Source organism: Triticum dicoccoides, chromosome 2B, assembly GCF_002162155.2.
Source record: "Triticum dicoccoides isolate Atlit2015 ecotype Zavitan chromosome 2B, WEW_v2.0, whole genome shotgun sequence".
In the NCBI taxonomy this organism is placed as follows: Eukaryota; Viridiplantae; Streptophyta; class Magnoliopsida; order Poales; family Poaceae; genus Triticum; species Triticum dicoccoides.
In genome coordinates this window covers 493257465-493276600 of record NC_041383.1, presented here as the reverse complement: position 1 = coordinate 493276600, position 19136 = coordinate 493257465, and the positions used below count along the sequence as shown (strand labels likewise).

The window sequence follows — 19136 nt, the reverse complement described above, 5'->3', positions numbered from 1 at the left end:
CCCACACAGTTATGAAAAACGGGGCATGCGTGGAAACCAGACGTAGGGGTCATAAGTGCTTGAACAGACAAATACCCAACTAGTTATGTTATATTACATAGATAGTAAGAAACATCTTCCAAAGAGAATAGTTTCGTTAGGGGTTCCTTTTTCTGGGTACGCATGCATCGATGTGCATGTCCGAACTGCGAGCAAAAGCGCAGGAAACAAAACATCTGGGTATTTTCGTTGTTAGGAACGAGAACATCTTCTATTCACGGAACGAATTTAAAACAAAACAGAGGCTAGCCAACTCGCATAGACAGGGCTGCCCTGATCGCTTCCTTCGATGGCCGTTCGATTGTGGTCAGCGTGGTCTTTTTTTGGTTCCTGCTCGTTGGATCTTCGCTGCGGATTGACTTGTGCATTTTCACCGTGCGGTAGATCCTGGCCGGGGAATGACTTCTGGCCCTCGCGCTGGATCGGATTGGCTGGGTGCCAGTTTTTTGGGTGCGGGCGGCCGCACGGCGTGCGCACGCGCGTAGAAACCCTAGCCGCCAACCCTTTTCGTGCCCACTCCGCCTCGTTCTCCTCCCCGCTCGCTCCTATCCTCCCCCATGCCGCCGCCCCCTTCCCCCCGCTCGCCTCTGCCGCCTCCTCTCCTTCCCCGCACCTCTGGCCTCCCCCCTCCTCCCTCCTCCTCCATCCTCCCTCATTCGTCATCACGACAGACCATCTCCCGTCACTTGGGCCCCATGCTGGCGGCCGGGTCGGGGTGGAGGCGCAGCAGGGCTGCAGGGGCCCTACGTGTACTACCTCTACAGCCAGTACGGGTTCGACAAGGGCGACATTGGCCGCCTCTTCATCGCCGGCTTCGGCTCCTCCATGCTCTTCGGCACCATCGTCGGGTCGCTCGCCGACAAGCAGTGCGTGGTTGCCCCTTCCTTCCTTGGCGGAGTTGCGTTGATTTCGTCAGTATGCCCCGATGGCTGATGAGGGTTTGGGTGGTCGTTCGCAGGGGAAGGAAGAGGGCGTGCATCACCTACTGCATCACCTACATCATCAGCTGCATCATGAAGCACTCGCCGCAGTACATGATTCTGATGATTGGCCGTGTGCTTGGAGGCATTGCAACATCGCTGCTCTTCTCGGCATTCGAGTCGTGGCTCGTCGCGGAGCACAACAAGGTAACTGCTCTCACCCAGATCTACGTGCCTATCAGTACATTGTGTTGTCCAGCTTCAGCTTCGTTCAGAAATGACCCTTCTGTTCCCGCTTACTAATTAGCTATATCTACATCTTTGGATATTTTTGTGCCTTTAATTATGTGTATTTGCGTTAGTGCTCAGCATACAAGTGGCGTGCTGAAGCTAACCAAATTTCATTGTATCAGGGAGAGTTGACTGCTGTACATGAGACCCAGGCGAAAATGAGTGTGCTAGCGGAGGCTCCGGGGATGCAGGGTGATAGGGCCCAGTCTATGCTCCGGTTGTGTTGTTGGGTGAGCTTCTTCACCCTTCCGGTTGTGCTGTTGGTTCCAGTCTATGAGCAATTTTTTTTTGTTTATTACTGTCGACCAAATGCTCAGATCTAGCTAGGCTTCCATATAGAATTTTTTAAGCTTTTAAATTTGTTGTGTGCCTCGGATAAGGTACTGCAAATGGGATTATTGTTCCTGCTCAGGAGATGCTCTCTGACCTGACTAGAGTCATAGAAAGATTTTTTGTTGCCATTCTTAGTTTGTTTGGTACCTTGCTCTTTCCTTGTCAAGAAAGGGATCAATTTGTCCTAGAGCTCCTGTCCCCTTTATAAAGGAGGTTTTTGTTCCTTTGCTTGATGTGTTTCCCTCCTTTCAATTGTAGGATTTTCAAGATGGGCCTTCCTATCCATAAGTTTGTCTTTATACTGCATATTAATTCACTCTTTTGGGTAGATAACTAAACTCCTGTAACTTTAGATAATCATTGAACTTGTCTTTCCCAATCCGAGTTTTGCTTTACAACAACTTGATTGCTTGTGTATTTGTGTAGTTTTCTGCATATTCGTACAGCTCTGAATGTTGTTCCGTTCCTTGATAAATACATCACTCTACAAGGTTGATTAAAGAAGTTAACTCTTCTTCATAGCAGTTTTTCAAATGCCCTGATGGGATGACCCTAAACATGGATAGTTTAACTTGGTATATCAGCTCAAACACCTGATCTGCAAAATGGAGTTCCATTGGCCCTAACTGCTGTTCTAAATCCTTCAAAAAGAAAAAAAGTGTTATACTAAATAAACTATCTGCTCTATTATTTTTATTTTTAGTCTTGCTTCCATCCATCTATATATAGTACCATGGGTAGCTACAGCAGTGATGCTCTTTCTTTCTCTGTAGGGAAGCTTCGGACGGGATTTAGATAAGGAAAAGGAGACCCGTGCGAAATCGAGCGTCCTGGTGTTGGGACTGATGATCCGCACTTGTTGTCTAAATGCAAAACATGCGCATTGCAGTGGTAATGTTCTGAACTGTCCCTGTGTATTCCTTAGTTAGATGTCTAATAAACCAAGAATTTGACACTTGTCAGTAAGTTCAGTATATCATTGTCTACTTAGACAAAATACATCATGGTCAAACAATACAAATATTTCACAGGTAGAAAAAGCATACAAATATTCCTGAATGCTGTCATCTATATCTTGCTGAATGTACAGAACTATTGGTCAGTTAATTCTCTCACACATCAAGCTACAAATTCAGTGTTTTCTTTCACATTTAATTCATGCATCATATATGTTGTTTAGTTCAGACTTGTGCATGTGCATGCATTGGCATTGATTTAACAAAGATATAGCATGGTTCTGTACATAAAATAGTATGACTATGCATGATCTATGAATAAATGCTCGGATATAGTTAGTAGTGAGATAGTAGGAGTATCATGGGCTTACAACTTCTAGATATCATTAATATTTAATGGACTGTTGTTGTTTAAAAATATGGAATGTTCTTTCAAGAACTGTTAATCAGTGTTGGTATGAGTATTTCTTAGAGTTTGGGTTGCATGGATGTACATTACAGTAGCAGAGGTGCTTATTTTACTTTGTCCAGAAGTGGGGCTTTTACTTATTTTTGTTCACAATTTTTATCTAGCTTTCTATCAGTACCGACGACCACAAATGGGATGGATCGAGCAACCAAGACTCAGAGTGTGGTTGACAGTGCGGCCTGCTCCCAACCCTGCAGGTGCCTTACTGTACCATGCCGTCTCCTGCGTGCCATGCCCCTCAAACCCAACCATCAAATGAACCATGCCATGGCTCAGCCGCCTCAATTTTTAGCGCCAACAACGCTTTTCCCTGACAAGTTTGCTTAGCCATGGACAGTGAGGTCGCCCTTCTCTGATTTTCTCCGATTTCTTCATTTTCAGTTGTGATGTTTGGAGCAAGTATTAATGGTGATAATGATCTAAAATAAAATAGACCAATGGTATACACAAAAAGATACAGTAGGGGCCAATTGGGTGCCTAGCTTCTTAAACCAATGATATATATAAAATATTATTTGAGTAGAATAGGAGAGATGCAATTTGATGAATAGTTCAGCATTTGTAAGAACTTTCCAGCTTACCAAGTGGACTTGACAAGCTCATGTGTAGGCCTTCAGGTGTCAAAGTTTGTCTGCAAAATTTATCTTGTTTTAGTATGCTCAGAACAACTAAAGAAACACAATCATGATTTTAACAAAAGTTAATTGGATATTATGTTGAATTTCATGGTACACCATCCATTTTTCGAGGGAGTAGAGGCATCATGGCGTGCAACATTTTAGTTTTTTCTTAGCTACCTGGCGCCTATATTTTTGAAAGGTATAAATATCTTTAACTCTCATGAATCCTTATATTATTACGGCCATATGATAGACTCGTCCAGATTAGTTATTTTAGCTATGTATGTGCAGTGTTGGCAATACATGGGAGTGTAGTTTTTGCTGCATGTGTAGTTCTATGTTTGGCCCTTTGATCTTGAAAAACAACTGCTTCTTGCCGCTCTTCAAGATATGTCTTTTGGGACAATTTCAAGTGCCTCACTACCTCTACACATGGATCCTGTAGGTATTTCCTAATGTAAGTGACATTGTTTTCCTTCTTTATGTACCTGGACGGGAGTGCTCATGAGGATGACGAGATGATACTGAACTCAATTTCAGAAATGGAATTGGGGCCTGGGGTTTGGACCCCGCCCCTCATTAGAAGTGCCCAGGCGGCATGTCATAGTTTTTTGCTGAGAATTTACTAAGAACAATTTTTGCTTGTCTTTAGCATGAGGCTATAAGCCCTATAGCAGTTCCAGTGTGATGGTCTACCACTTGACTAGGAAGGGGGGATTGAAAGATAGCACTTGTCGTTTGGAGCAATTAGTATTGGATATTTGAGGAAGTAAATGTTTAAACCACTAAACCTTATATTCTTTTGTGAAAAGGTTATGTGTTTTTTAATCCATTAGCAGAGTTAGTTTGTCTAAAATAACTAACTATCTGGAGTAATATGGAATGATAAAAATTTCAGAACTAGATGTAAAATTTGATGCGCCTGGCTTTGTTTAACTTGCAGTCTGTATTTCTAATATCTTCTTTGTTGTCGAGGTTGCTTCTAGGTTTTATTACTGTGGATCTAATTTAGATAATTTGTAAATAATCCTATGTAGGAGTATGCTCATCTATAACAGTTGGGGAGGGAAATCATATGAATTACATATTTTGTCAAACATTGGCATTACTATATGCATAAATCTAAATTATTGTTCATAATGGATTCACCACTGCTCTACATAAGCTACATTTGCTATGTATATAAGCTGAATTAGTAGCACTACTTCCTGCTTTCTTGCTTGCAATACCATGTATTACCTCTTTACTTTGTTCTCCACATTTTAAATTTTGTCTTTCTTTGCAAGTATAGTTGCCAACTTATGGTCTGCATTGTGTATAACCGAAATGATTGTAGTTTCCTAATACCATTGTCTATAACCGAAATGAGTAGTTTCGTAATACCAAAGCATGTGCGCTCACGTATTTGTCTCTTAGTGTTGCTGAATGCATGAAAAACATGCCCATGGCCAAAAGTTAAAAAAGTACGAGAAATTGGGTTTTCATTTCTCTTAGAATTGTACATGTTCATGTTGTTGTCATTTTTTCCGAAATTTAGACAACTCTTTTCGCTTAATAATAGTTTACCGATTTCAGTGCATCCTATATATATGTATGTTTTGACTGATTGGTCGTCCTCTCATTCGGACTTACTCAGTGTTGCATTTGTGTGTTCCTTTATCATGCGCTGCTTATTTTTTGGTTGCGTGAGCGGGTTGTGTGTTGTTGTTTCCATCCTCATTTAGTATGCTGATGTTTTTAAGATGACCTCTATATTGCTAGAAACTTAAATTTTAGTTCATACATTTGAGCAGCTGACTAGATTAAAAAATAATTTATGTAAGATTGAGGCCAGTTTATTTGGTAAGGTAGAAGAAAAATAGGATGAATACGCACATGTTATTACTGTACAAAGGCTAAACGCTGAATAACACTGATGGTTCTTTCCTGAGGTTGAGTAGGAGTGTATCCCTTTTCCGTATAATTATGTCTCCGCAATTGCCGAAAGAATAGCTAGGTTCTAGAACAAACATGCTATGAATAATTGCATTGTTACTTCAGTGAAAAGTTCCTGGGCATACTATGTGTTCCTCTAGACTTGGTTGAAAGTATTTCTTTTGTTATCCGATTTCTCACTAGGTACCTTTGTTGATGAATGTTGCCTACAGGTTATATAGACTCACATGATTACCTGATGCGGATTCTACAACTTGGAAAACACATCTAGAATATTCAAGTTGTCTGTGGTGCCCTGGAGAAAGCTTGCTACTCCAATAAACCACCTTACACGAGAATCCAGAATTGATTTGTCATTTCATGTTTGCACTTTTAGAGTTTACCAACAACGCATCAAGGACAAAGTGTGTCATGGATTCCTAAGTTCCAGCTAACATAGCAAAATTGTATAGAGAGAATACCCGCATTTTGCTATTACATAGTTTGAGGCTATGTTTCTTGTAATTTTGATTATTAAAAGGATGTCATTGCCAAATTATCAAGCATTTATTTATTTTCACATAACTCTTGATTTGAAATGGGACCTTGCCCCATTTGGCGCAATGAGTAATGTTATTATATGTCTTATTGTAGACAGGAAGCCAACATTCTTATTGTAGACAACAAACCTTTGTTCTTTTTTTCGTTAAGAGGGGTTAAATTTGTTACCATATGTGCTTGCCCACAACTAAACTATGAGTTTTCTTTTCAATGTACATATGGAGCTTGCCCACAACTAAACTATGAATTTTCTATGGATTCAATGGGTCTCTGTGTCCTTTTTGGCGATGGCACTCTTGCTCTAAAAAAAGGTTCTGTACCCAATTTTATTCCATAGGTTCTGGGAGATCCTTCATGTAAATGATAGCATGCAAAAATGTCATATATTTTGTGATGGAGGGAGTATTACTTATCCATGTTAACATTGTGAAGGATACGTTACATAGGGGAGAAACTTTATCACCAAATAAAGGCTTTGATATGCAAATAATTCTCTGTTCAGATCATATACGCCTAAGTTGAGAAAAATAATGGCTTTAAGTTCTTTGTTAAATTGGGCTGTAGTTTCATTTTGCTTCAAGTTCTCAACTGTTTGAATAAGGAAGATAATTACAATCATTCTTTCTCTTGCCTAATTACATCTTGATATTAGTAGGCTGAAAATGACATTGCATATTTTAAAAGAATCATTCATACCTTTAAGCATTATGAAGATACAAACAATTGCTACATTGGAAAACACTATTTTGCAGATAACTCTGGGTTTGAACTGGAACCTTGTGTCATTTGGCGCAATGGGTAATTTTGTTCACAATACTTGCTTATGAAGTTAAAGTTGGCATATATGCCTGCCCATGAACAAGTCTACTGATACATGTTTTTTTAAAGCACACATGTTAGTGGGTCTCTGCGTCATTTGCGTACATGATTTCAAATGGGTCTCTGCGAACATGGTAGCAAGTATTTTGTGCTATGAAATTAAAATGTGTACATACATCTCATCATAGACAACAATCCAACATGTTTCTTATTAAAGGGGACCAATCATGATTTTTTTTCATCGCGCACATGAATTGAGCGTGCCTCTGAGCCATTGGTCGCGACGGGTCCATGATAACCATATTTTCAACTAAAACCATGCTTCCTTAGCTGGTCTGTACATGTTATATAATTTAAAAATGAGCTTTCTACTACCGATATCGAATAGGTTCTTGCAAAATGAAACTATTTTCATCGACAACATGGCTTTAGTGGGTCTCTGCGCCATTTGGCGTAACGGGTCAACTAGTATTCCCTTAAGAACGCTAGCTTTCGGCTTCACCCAGTCTGAGGTACACATCCGGCTCAACCGGCAGTAACAATCATAGAGGTGCTCCCCTTATGCCCTAGCCGAATTAATGGGAACGTAGGGCATAAATACAAGAGCCAGGCAACCCAGCATGGCCAAAACTTAAGTCATATCGATGCATATAATGGTGAAGAAAAGGCACATATGGAAATAAAAATGCATATGTGGCTGGGAAAGAAGGCATTAAAGTAATTATATATATATAGCTTCCGAATAGGAAGCCCCCAGGTATAGTGTGCGCGCATAATGCGGCCGGAGTGCTCAGTGCATCCGTACAGTTTTAAGGTTGTATGTATAAAAAAGGGAAGAAAAAAAGGGCGAGAAAGGAGGGAAAGGAACATAATTGAAGAGGCGGAGAGGAGGAGACGAACACTGGGTTTGGTGCTAGGCGTAGAATCTCCGGAGTCTGGCCGCGTTCCATGGGTTCGGCTCGAATCTGTTATCAGAGGCGTTGCACAAACGGTACGCTCCTCCGGTGAGAACTTTATCAATGATTAAGGGACCCTCCCACTTGGGTTTGAGCTTGTCCTTCTTCTTCTCAGGTAGGCGTAGAACAAGTTCGCCAATGTTGTAAGTTTTGGCCCGTACTTCTCTGCTTTGATACCTTCGAGCTTGTTGCTGATAGAATGCGGAACGGGCTTTAGCAACATCACACTCCTCCTCCAATGCATCTAAGTTGTCCTGCCAATCTACCTCGACTTCCTTCTCTTCGTACATGGGCACGCGAGGTGAGTGATAATTATATCGCAGGGCAGCACTGATTCTGCGCCGTACACCATAAAAAATGGTGTGTATTCGGTGGTACGATTCGGCGTGGTCCGCAGCCGCCAGAGTACGGAGTCGAGTTCCTCGACCCAATGTGTGTCTGATTCCTTCAAGGATCGCACTAGTCTGGGTTTGATGACGCTCATAATAAGACCATTTGCACGTTCGACCTGACCGTTTGTTTGGGGATGATAGACAGAGGCGTAGTCGAGCTTAATGCACATTTTGCTACACCAGGCTTTCACCTCCTCGACTATAAAATTCGAGCCGTTGTCGGTGATAATACTGTGGGGGACACCATAACGGTGTACAACCTCCGATATGAAGTCTATCACTGGTCCAGATTCGGCCGTTTTAACTGGTTTGGCCTCTATCCATTTGGTGAACTTGTCCACCATCACCAATAAGTATTTTTTCTTATAGCTTCCCCCTTTGAGGGGTCCCACCATATCCAGCCCCCAGACCACGAAGGGCCAAGTTATGGGGATCGTTTGGAGAGCGGTAGGGGGCATATGGCTCCGATTGGCAAATAGTTGACAACCAATGCAATGTTGGACAAGGTCCTGTGCGTCCGCCCGGGCTGTCGGCCAGTAGAATCCTGCCCGAAAGGCCTTGCCTACGAGAGCTCGGGCTGCCGAGTGGTGCCCGCCTAGTCCGGAATGGATTTCGGCTAAGAGCTGCCGCCCTTCCTCCTCGGAGATGCATCGTTGGAGCACTCCGGTGGCGCTCTTCTTGTAGAGTTCTCCTTCATGGACTTTGTAGGCTTTAGAGCGTCGCACGATGCAGCGTGCCTCATTTTGATCCTTGGGGAGCTCCTGCCTTTTAAGGTAGGCCAAGAAGGACTCGGTCCACGGGGCGATGACAACCATTATTTCGTGGGCCAAAGATGTTATTTTAGTGGCAGAGCCTCCGATTACGTCAGAAAGTTCAGAAGTTGGGGTTGTGTTTGGAGCCGGACTAATGGTGTCGGACTCCCCCTCCCATGCCACGAACGGTTTGAACAATCTTTCTAATAAGATCTTAGGTGGTACAGGGTCGCGTCTAACGCCGATGCGAGCGAGGATATCAGCTGCTTGGTTATTTTCTCTAGCCACATGGTGAAATTCAGGCCCCTCGAACCGAGCTGACATTTTGGGGACGGCATTGCGATAGGCCGCCATTTGAGTCCGAATCCCGACCCGATCTAAGACCCAGGGGCAAAGAGGCTTCCGAGCTTGAAGGCTCGGGTTCTGGGGCGTTGCCCAACTTCTTCGGCCCGCCCCCCGATCCTGAGTCCAGGACCGGGGTCATGTCCTCCCGTGAGCGGGTGTCCGGCTCGAAGAGCTCGGAAATCCAGACATAGTTCGTCCTCAAAGTAGAGGGAGAATTAGGATGATGCTCTTCCACTACCGCTATCTCATGGGTGACCGGTGGAGAGTGAATCTCCCTTTGATCGGGTTTAAGCCCGATCCGGTCATAGTCCGTAGCGACGCCCAGGGCGGCGATGCGATCCAAGATCTCATTGAGGGAGAAGAGCTCCATTGGATCCATCTGTTCGGAGAATTCCGAATCAACGTGGAGGCTATTTTTAATGACCTGAGAAGTCATTGTCGGTGCAATAGCCGTTCGGGGGGTCATAACGAAGCCGCCCAGCCGGAGAGTTTGGCCTGAAGCTAGGCTTCCCCCGGCGGTGATGTTGTCTTTGACAACGAGACAAGCCATCAAGCTTTATCGTGACGACACAGAGGAACTCTCAATGAAAGCACCAATGTCGGTGTCAAAACCGGCGGATCTCGTGTAGGGGGTCCCGAACTGTGCGTCTAAGGATAATGATAACAGGAGGTTGGGGGCACGATGTTTACCCAGGTTCGGGCCCTCTCGATGGAGGTAATACCCTACTTCCTGCTTGATTGATCTTGATGATAGATCAGAGAGGCTAAACCCTAGAAGCTAGCCTATGGTATGATTGTTGATGATGGTGATTCCTACGGACTAAACCCTCGGGTTTATATAGACACCGGAGGGGGATAGGGTTACATAGAGTCGGTTTACAGAGGAGGAGATCTACATCCGAATTGCCAAGCTTGCCTTCAACGCCAAGGAGAGTCCCATCCGGACACGGGACAAAGTCTTCTATCTCGTATCTTCATAGTCCAACAGTCCGGCCAAAGTACATAGTCCGGCTGTCCGGATACCCCCTTATCCAGGACTCCCTCAGCGGGCACCCTCAATACAGATGGATTGCTTAATAACTTCAAGCCGCGGACAGGCATTTACCATCCGCTTTACAAGGCCGAAGTAGCTGTCGGGCAGGGGCTCGCCAGGCCACATCCGGACTATGAGGTCCTTCATGGCCAGTTCGGCCACCTTGTGGAGTTCGCCCAATTGCTTCAGTTGGTCACTTAGGGCCATGGGGTGTTCGGCTCTAGTATACTGGGACCAGAACAGCTTCTCCATCGAGCTCCCCTCTTTGGCACGGTAGAACTCCGTGGCATCCGATATGCTGTGTGGCAGATTTGAGAATGCCCCTGGTGAGCTCCGAATTCGGGTAAGTAAAAGAAATGTCTCCTCCACATGCTTGCTTTGCATAATGAATGCCTTACCCGCCGCTATCTTCTTGGCCGCCTAGATTTCCTGGAGGGCCTTTTGGGCTTCGGCCTTGGCGTCTTTCACGCTCTGGAGGGCCTTTGCAAGCTCAGACTCTTGCGTCTTGAAGTCATGCTCCAAGGACTCGAATTTCTTGCCGAAATCCTAGAGCTCTTGCTGTACCTCGCTCACCCGAGCATCTTGCTTTTCACACCCAGTGTGCTACTTGGCCGCTTTGTCTTCGGCCTCGGATAGCGCTTTCTTCAGGGCCGCCACTTGGGTCGTGGCCCCTATTAAAAATCATGATGCTTTTTTGTTAGCATCGCTAATTTTTTCTTTTATATGACACATATATGGGGCATCACTTACACTTGTTCTCTTCGAGCTACCTCTTCGAGAGGCTGAGCTCCTCTTCGACCTGCTTCAGGTCCCGCTCGAGTCCGGCGACCTCTGCAGTACAGGCGGCAGCGGCCAGCAGCAACGCCTGCTTATTCACATAGACATTCATTATTAGACTCCTGCGGATCAAAAGTTGACCCTCCGTTTGGCTTTTCTTTCCGAACACCAAACAAAGTATCAGGGGCTACTGTCTATTGGGTGATATTTTCTCACGCTTTTGATTACTTACCTCAAAGCCTATTAGGAAGCTGGTGCAGGCTTCGGTCAATCCGCTTTTGGCAGACCGAACCTTCTCAATCACCATACCCATAAGGGTACGGTGCCCTTCGTCAAGGGAAGCGCCGCGAAGTACTTCCAGGAAATCATCCGATGCCTCCAGCTGGACGGAGGTCATCGGCACAGCCGGCTCGCCCTCCTTAGCGAGGGGCTACCTACTTGAATCCGGGACCTTTGGCAGTTCCAACGTAGTGTCCAGCTCAGAGCCAGACTTGCTGCGGCTCCTGTCAGCATAATCCATGGGGATCTTACCCCCCATGTGCCCGGCACCTGGGATTTTGCCATGGGGCGTCTCCAGAACCTCCGCCCCCTGTTCCGGTATCCTTTGGGACAACACCTCGGTGTCATCCGCGGGTCGAGGGGAGGTGGCCGTCGGGAGTGAATTCATCTCCGATTCATTCAAAGACCCATCCGAAGAGGATACCTCGAGATGGGACCCAGCCGGACTGCATATGCCTGTTCGGTGTTATCACAAACCATGAAGTTAAGACGCATGAAAAGTACTATAGAGTGTGGATACTTACGATCTCGCCGGGGGCTTGCCCCTGGGCAACCACTCCTCCTCGCTGTAGGCGGCCGTGGTGGAGTGATCCGGAAGGGATGTCTTTCCCTTCTTCGGTGTCCTAGCCTCCCCCTGTGGGGCGGCCTTCCTTTTCTTCTCCTCCCCAATGTGGGGAGGGGGAATTTCTTCATGTTTCCCCCTATCTCCGTGGGAGGAATCTGCCTCGACGTCCTCGAACGACGAGTCTATTACGACCCTGCGCCGGAGACCTTTCCTGGTCCCCGCGGCCGCTTTCTTGGACCTTTCGGCCTCCCCAGATGGGGCGGCCTTCCTCTTCCTCTCCTCCGATTCGTGGGAGGAGTGCGCCTCATCGTCTTCAGACGAGGCGTCCGGTGCAACCTTGCGCCGAAGACCCTTCCTGGCCCCCGTGGCCTTCTTTTCGGACTTCTTCTCCGGTACCTTGTAAGGCGCCGGAACCAGCATCTCCTTCAGGAGTGCAGTTGCTGGATCTTCTGGCAGCGGAGCCGGACAGTCGATCCGCTCTGTCGTTGCCACATAATCCTTTTTTGATAGGCATGGTGACTTAAAATCCTCCCACGAATATGCTGGGAAAGGTACATCTTGTGATGTTCAGAGAACTTACCGAATTGGCGACGCGCGTGGCGCTGAGTCCGCGTTCCTCGGAAGTGGGAGGAGGTACTTCGGCGGCCTTGAACATCACCTTCTAGACGTCTTTATGCGTCGTGTCGAAGAGCTCTCGCAACGTCTGGTGTTCGGCCGGATCGAACTCCCACATATTGAACGCCCGTCTTTGACACGGGAGGATCCGGCGGAAGAGCATGACCTGGACCACGTTGACAAGCTTGATCTTCTTGTCTATCATATTTTTGACGCGGTACTGGAGTCCGGTCAGCTCCGCAGGTTCGCCCCAGGCCAGGTGTCGGTGTCAAAACCGGTGGATCTCGGGTAGGGGGTCCCAAACTGTGCGTCTAGGCGGATGGTAACAAGAGACAAGGGACACGATGTTTTTACCCAGGTTCGGGCCCTCTCGATGGAGGTAAAACCCTACTCCTGCTTGATTAATATTGATGATATGGGTAGTACAAGAGTAGATCTACCACGAGATCGGAGTGGCTAAACCCTAGAAGCTAGCCTATGGTATGATTGTTGTTCGTCCTATGGACTAAAACTCTTCGGTTTATATAGACACCGGAGAGGGCTAGGGTTACACAGAGTTGGTTACAATGGGAGGAGATCTTCATATCGTATCGCCAAGCTTGCCTTCCACGCCAAGGAAAGTCCCATCCGGACACGGGACGGAGTCTTCAATCTTGTACTTCATAGTCCAGGAGTCCGGCCAAAGGTCTTAGTCCGGCCATCCGGACACCCCCTAATCCAGGACTCCCTCAGTAGCCCCTGAACCAGGCTTCAATGATGACGAGTCCGGCGCGCAAGTTGTCTTCGGCATTGCAAGGCGGGTTCCTCCTTCGAATATTCCATAGAAGATGTTGAACACTAGGGTAGTGTCCGGCTCTGCAAAATAAGTTCCACATTCCACCATAGAGAGAATAATATTTGCATCAATCGGATCTGCTGACGTATTCCGCGGCATGACATCATGCCACGGCCAGGCTTTTATTCATTTTACTGTTCCACCTCAGCGCGTTTAGGGAGGCGGTTTCCTTTGCACGTCTTGTCAAAGCAGAGATCGTGTCCCCTTATTCCGGGATTCTCATCAATACGGGCATGGGTAACCCAACCGCGCCATTAACCGCGGCGCTTGGGAGATAAGCGAGTTTTATTAGGCCGGTGGGGGGCTCGTAGTTTTGGCCACCCATATAAGGGGATAAGAATCCGCCCTTTCCATTCACGCCTTCTTCCTCTTCTGCTTATCCGTCCCTGCGCGCTCGAGCTCTAGCGCCCAAGCCCGCACTTCCCACCTCAACCTTCTCCAACCATGTCCGAAGCGGGAGGTAGATGGATGGCCTCCTCCGTCACGGAGGGGCAAATCAAAAAGCTGAGGAAGGCCGGATACTTGTCTGACGACATCGCGCACCGGCTTCCAGATGTGGGGCAACTCATCCCCACCCGTAGGCCCCATGAGAGGGTTGTTTTTCTTCCCCATTTCCTCCGTGGACTAGGTTTTCCTCTTCACCCGTTCGTCCGGGGGCTCATGTTCTACTACGGCCTGGACTTCCACGATCTGGCCCCGAACTTCATCCTCAATATCTCGGCGTTTATCGTCGTGTGTGAGGCCTTCTTCCGCATCCAGCCTCACTTTGGCCTATGGCTGAAGATCTTCAGCGTCAAGCCGAAGGTTGTGAAAGGCCGACAAGCAGAATGCGGAGGTGCTATGGTGGGCAAGATGGCCAATGTCACTTGGCTCGAGGGTGCCTTCGTGGAAACCATCAAAGGGTGGCAATCAGGGTGGTTCTATATCACCGAGCCGCGTGACCCTAAGTGGGCAGCGGCCCCCGAATTTCGATCCGGCATCCCCACCCGACTCACATCTTGGAAAGAGACGGGCCTGTCGTGGGGCAATCCGGAAGAGGTGACCGGATTCCAAACCTGCGTCCGAGACCTGGTGACCAAGAAGGTCAAGCTTGTCAACGTAGTCCACGTCATGCTCTTCCGCCGGATCCTCCCGTGTCAACGACGGGACTTCAATTTGTGGGAGTTCGACCCGGCCCAGCACTAGACTCTATCCCGGCTCTTCGAAACGAAGCATGAGGACGCCTGGAAGGTGCTTTTCAAGAGTTCCGAGGTCTCCCCTCCCGTCACCGAGGATTGCGGATTCTGCGCCAAACGTCAAGCCTCCGAAGTAAGCTTACATTTAGTCCCTTACGGGATACCCGAATTTCATAGTGTGACTTTATGTGGGATCTAAACTCCCATTCCTTTGACAGGACTGGAAGAGGACATCCGGACAGTTTGACTGTCCGGCCCTTTGCCCGAAGGCCCAGCAGACGCACGCTTAGCGAAGCTACTAGTTCCGGCACCTCACGTGGTGCCGGAGAAGAAGGCCAAGGAGAAGGCCACGGGGACCCGAAAGAGTTCCCGGCACCCGGTGGTGTCGGATTCATCGCCCAACAACCCCGACGCGCCCTCCGCTTCGGAAGACGAGGAGGAGGAAGGAGAATAAGAAGCCTCTCCAACGGGGGGAGGAAAGAAAAGGAAGGCCGCCCCAACTGGGGAGGCCGGAGGGTCCAAGAAGGGGAAGACCCATCTGCTGGACTATGCCTCCGATGCCGAAGACGGCGGGGAGGAATGGCCATCCAGGGTCAAGCCCCTGGCAAAGTCGTAAGTCTCTGGTTACCCGAATGACTCATGACGCTCTTCTATTGTTTGGTAATGTATAACGCCGAATTTTAATCATGCAGTCCGCCCAGAGCTCAGCTCGGTGATTCGTCGAGCGGCTCCCTGAATTCGTCGGATGTGAACAGCGCTTCGCTTCCGACGGCCTCCTCCCCGCTCCCTGCGGATGACGCCGAGGTGGGGTCCCGAAAGGGACTAAACCAGGAGGAGGTGGTCCTGGAGGCGCCGCAAGGCGATCTCCCAGACTCCAGGCCCGAAGTGGGTAAAGCCCCGGAGGGATCTAAGTCCGGCCCCGGGCCGGACACTGCTCCGGAACCATCAGCGGTTCCAGAGTCCGACAGGCGGCGCCTTCATAAGAAGGGCAAGCCTGTGACGCCAGCGACTTCCGTCCATCCGAAGGCGCCGGACAATTTGCTGGAGGCGCTTAACGGCGCCTCCATCGACGAGGAACACCACACTGTTATGAGTGCGATGATCCAAAAGGTTCAGTCCACCAAGAGCGGGCTGACGGAAGCCTGTACAAGCCTGTTAACGGGCTTTGAGGTATGTGTTCAAAAACATATAAAAAATATTATCGCATAGACAGTAGCCCCTGATGCTCAGTTCGGTGTTCGGAAAGAAAAGCCGAGCTGAGGATCTAAAAAGATATACGCAGGAGTCTAATAGAAATATGTCAATATGGGAATGCAGGCTGCGCTGCTGACCTCTGCCGCACTGACTGCGGAGGTCAGTGCATTGAAGGAAAGCCTCGAGCGGTCCGAGAGCGGGCTCGGCCGTGCCAAGAAGCAACTCGAGGAGAAAGAGGGTACATAGTACCTCATGTAAATGTATATAGAAATACTTGGTTGCAAAATAATAACAGGACCAACGTAAATGTTGCAGGAGCCACGACCGAGGTGGCGACCCTGAAGGAGGCGGTCTCCAAGGCCGAAAAGAGTGCGGCCTTGGAGCGCACCGAGCGAGAGAAGCAGGAGGCGCGGGTGGGGGAGGTGCGGCAAGAGCTCCAGGCTCTCGTGGAAAAACACGAGAGTTTGGAGCGTGACTCGAAGACTCGAGAGTCCGAGCTTGCCTTGGCTCTTGAGAGTGCCAAGACCGCTAAGGCCGAAGCCCAGAAGGCCCTTCAGGAGATCGAGGCGATGAAGAAGATAGCGGCGGGTAAGGCATTCTTTATGCAAAGCAAAAATATAGAAGTTAATTATCTGCTACTTACCCGAATCCGGAGCTCTCCAGGAGCGTTCGCCGATCTGCCCCATAGTGTGTCTGATGCCGCCGCATACTACCAAGCCGAAGAGGGGAGCTCGACGGAAAAAGTGTTCTGGTCTCAGTATGCTGAGGCTGAACATCTGGTGCCCCTGAGTGACCAGCTGGAGCAGCTGGTCGAGCTCCACAAGGTGGCCGAACAGGCCATGAAGGGCCTCATAGCTCGGCTGTGGCCTGGAGAAGTCATGCCTGGGAGCTACTTCGGTCTGGTGTGGCGGCTGGTGGACGCTTGTCCGTGGATTGAGGTCGTCAAGCGCTCCGTTTGTATTGAAGGTGCCCGTCGGACCCTTGCCCGTGCTAAGGTGCACTGGGGCAAGCTAGACGCGGAGAAGCTGTTGACGGACGCGCCACCGCCGGGCAAGGAGTATCGTATGCCCAAGATGTATTATAATGGCGTTCTGAAGGGTGCCCGCCGTATAGCGGATGAGTGCTCCAAAGATGTAATTTTTGAGTAGAGTCGCATTTGTTATCCTGTACGCTGAAGCTTTGTTCATATGCGTTAAGAAACGCTTGCTAATTTAAAATATTACCTTCTGTGCGGCCGTTTATCATATCTGAGAGATGCAAGTCGTCGGCTTCGACCCCCATGCCACGAGTGCTGGGGTGTTCGGGATAAACCTGAGTGCTCTTGTTCCCATTCTTGGGTCCATCTAGGGAGGCGTTTAGCATAACGGACCAGGCCGTCAGACTTATAATGCTTTATCACTCTCACTTAGCCATAGAATTCTATAATTTTAAATTTCGGCGAAGCCCCTAGTATTCAGAAGACCGAGTTCGGGGCGCTATCCACGCCTAGGCCGGATAAGTCCGGTTCCTCGCTTGAAGCGGCATAAGTCTTTAAGGACTCAAAAAAACCTCGCGAACAGCGACCGGTCTCTTGCACTATCATGACAGTCCGTTTTAGCTTTCTCTACTAAGGTGTTAACCCAGCTCAACTGGGGCACAATCGCAGTAGTTCTCCTAGCGCTACCTTAGCCAACAATGCGGAACGTAAGGTACCAAAACATGGGAGCCGGGCAAACCCAACTCTTGACCAAAGACATGATTCAGAGCCGATGCATATAGTGCTATAAGTTTGGGGTGCCGCACTCGTGAGAGTGTTCGGTCTTCTCACACCATGTTATGGGGTGTTGTAAGCCCCTGGTGTATTGTCCGCACCAAAGTGTACGGTTGCAGAATGTCATGACTGAACATATTTGTATATAAAAAATAGATAAGTACAATAATAGGTAAGAGCTATATATTGTTTATTAAAAAAGGGCTGCTGCGAAAGCAGAAGGATACAAGAAGTGCGGTAAGCAAGAGATGGGAGTATTTGACATGTTCCCCTTCAGGGGCAAGCTGCGGGATTGTAAGTAAAACAGGTATTAAACTCGTTATAGAGACCACCTGGACTTTTGACGTGGCTTTCTCTCTCCCTGGCTATTGCATCGTGGGTTCGACGAGTGTATTGCCGGGCAGGCCTTCCGAATAGTTGGTCCTGAAAGTGTGTAAAAAGGAAAACGGTGAAATAGGGAGCCCCTTAGTGCGGTTGAGCCGCATTATGGGCGTGCCGTTGTTGTGCCCCTCCCCTTATGCCCATGGTATCTCTAAGGCGTAATTATGTACGTGTGGTACCAGTATCGCCATTTGGCGGGGGCTGGTGTTGGGGCCGCACTACTATGCTTGCTCGGAACGTGCCAGCCGGATTTGTTGTGGGTTACTTCGGGCTCGCTTGACGTTGTCCGGACGTTTGACGCCTGGATTGGAGAACTTCCTTGAGAGGCTACTCTGTACTTCCGCCGCCAGGGCTGCCGTGTGCTCCTCCGTTCAGAGAGAGCGTTCGGTGTTTCCGTTTACCGTGATGACTCCGTGAGGTCCTGGCATCTTGAGCTTGAGATATGCATAGTGCGGCACCGCATTGAATTTTTCAAATGCGGTTCGTCCAAGCAGGGCGTGATAGCCGCTGCAGAATGGGACTATGTCGAAGATTAACTCCTCGCTTCGGAAGTTATCCGGGGATCCGAAGACCACTTCGAGTGTAACCGAGCCTGTACAGCTGGCCTCTACACCTGGTATGACACCTTTGAAGGTTGTCTTTGTGGGTTTAATCCTTGAAGGATCGATGCCCATTTTTCGCACTGTGTCCTGGTAAAGCAGGTTCAGGCTACTGCGGCCATCCATTAGGACTCTGGTAAGGTGAAATCCGTCGATAATTGGGTCTAGGACCAGTGCAGCGAATCCGCCGTGACGGATGCTGGTGGGATGGTCCCTTCGATCGAAGGTGATCGGGCAGGAGGACCATGGGTTGAACTTTGGGGCGAATGGCTCCAACGCATAGACGTCCTTGAGAGCACGCTTCCACTCCCTTTTGGGGATGTGGGTTGCGTATATCATGTTCATCGTCCGAACTTGCGGGGGAAATCCCTTATGTCCTTTGTTATTCGGCGGCCGGGGCCCCTCCTCGTCATCGCTATGTAGCCCCTTGTCTCTGGTTTCGGCACTTAACTTGCCTGCCTGCTTGAACACCCAACAATCCCTGTTGGTGTGATTGGCTGGCTGTTCGGGGGTGCCGTGTATCTGGCATGAGCGATCGAGTATCCGGTCTAAGCTGGGTGGGCCCT

At 48.4% G+C, this 19136-nt stretch overlaps 1 protein-coding gene across 1 annotated transcript; it reads left to right on the top strand.

Annotated features, from left to right (window-relative positions):
- The first annotated feature begins 595 nt into the window (after window positions 1-595).
- LOC119364423 lies at window positions 596-6127 on the top strand. The gene is made up of 6 exons (XM_037629895.1): window positions 596-905; window positions 998-1166; window positions 1373-1480; window positions 2357-2474; window positions 3113-3205; window positions 5776-6127. Exons 1-6 carry the CDS (start codon window positions 865-867, stop codon window positions 5832-5834), a joined length of 588 nt encoding a protein of 195 aa, XP_037485792.1. The 5' UTR covers window positions 596-864; the 3' UTR covers window positions 5835-6127.
- Window positions 6128-19136: the final 13009 nt, after the last annotated feature.

What these genes read in the sequence shown, in the direction of transcription:
- LOC119364423 (XM_037629895.1), top strand. Translation starts at nt 865, where the DNA reads ATGCTCTTCGGCACCATCGTCGGGTCGCTCGCCGACAAGCA. An exon ending in TCGTCGCGGAGCACAACAAG is followed by an intron (nt 1,167 to 1,372) that starts GTAACTGCTCTC and finishes TCATTGTATCAG; the next exon opens with GGAGAGTTGACTGCTGTACA. An exon ending in GCCTGCTCCCAACCCTGCAG is followed by an intron (nt 3,206 to 5,775) that starts GTGCCTTACTGT and finishes TGTTGCCTACAG; the next exon opens with GTTATATAGACTCACATGAT.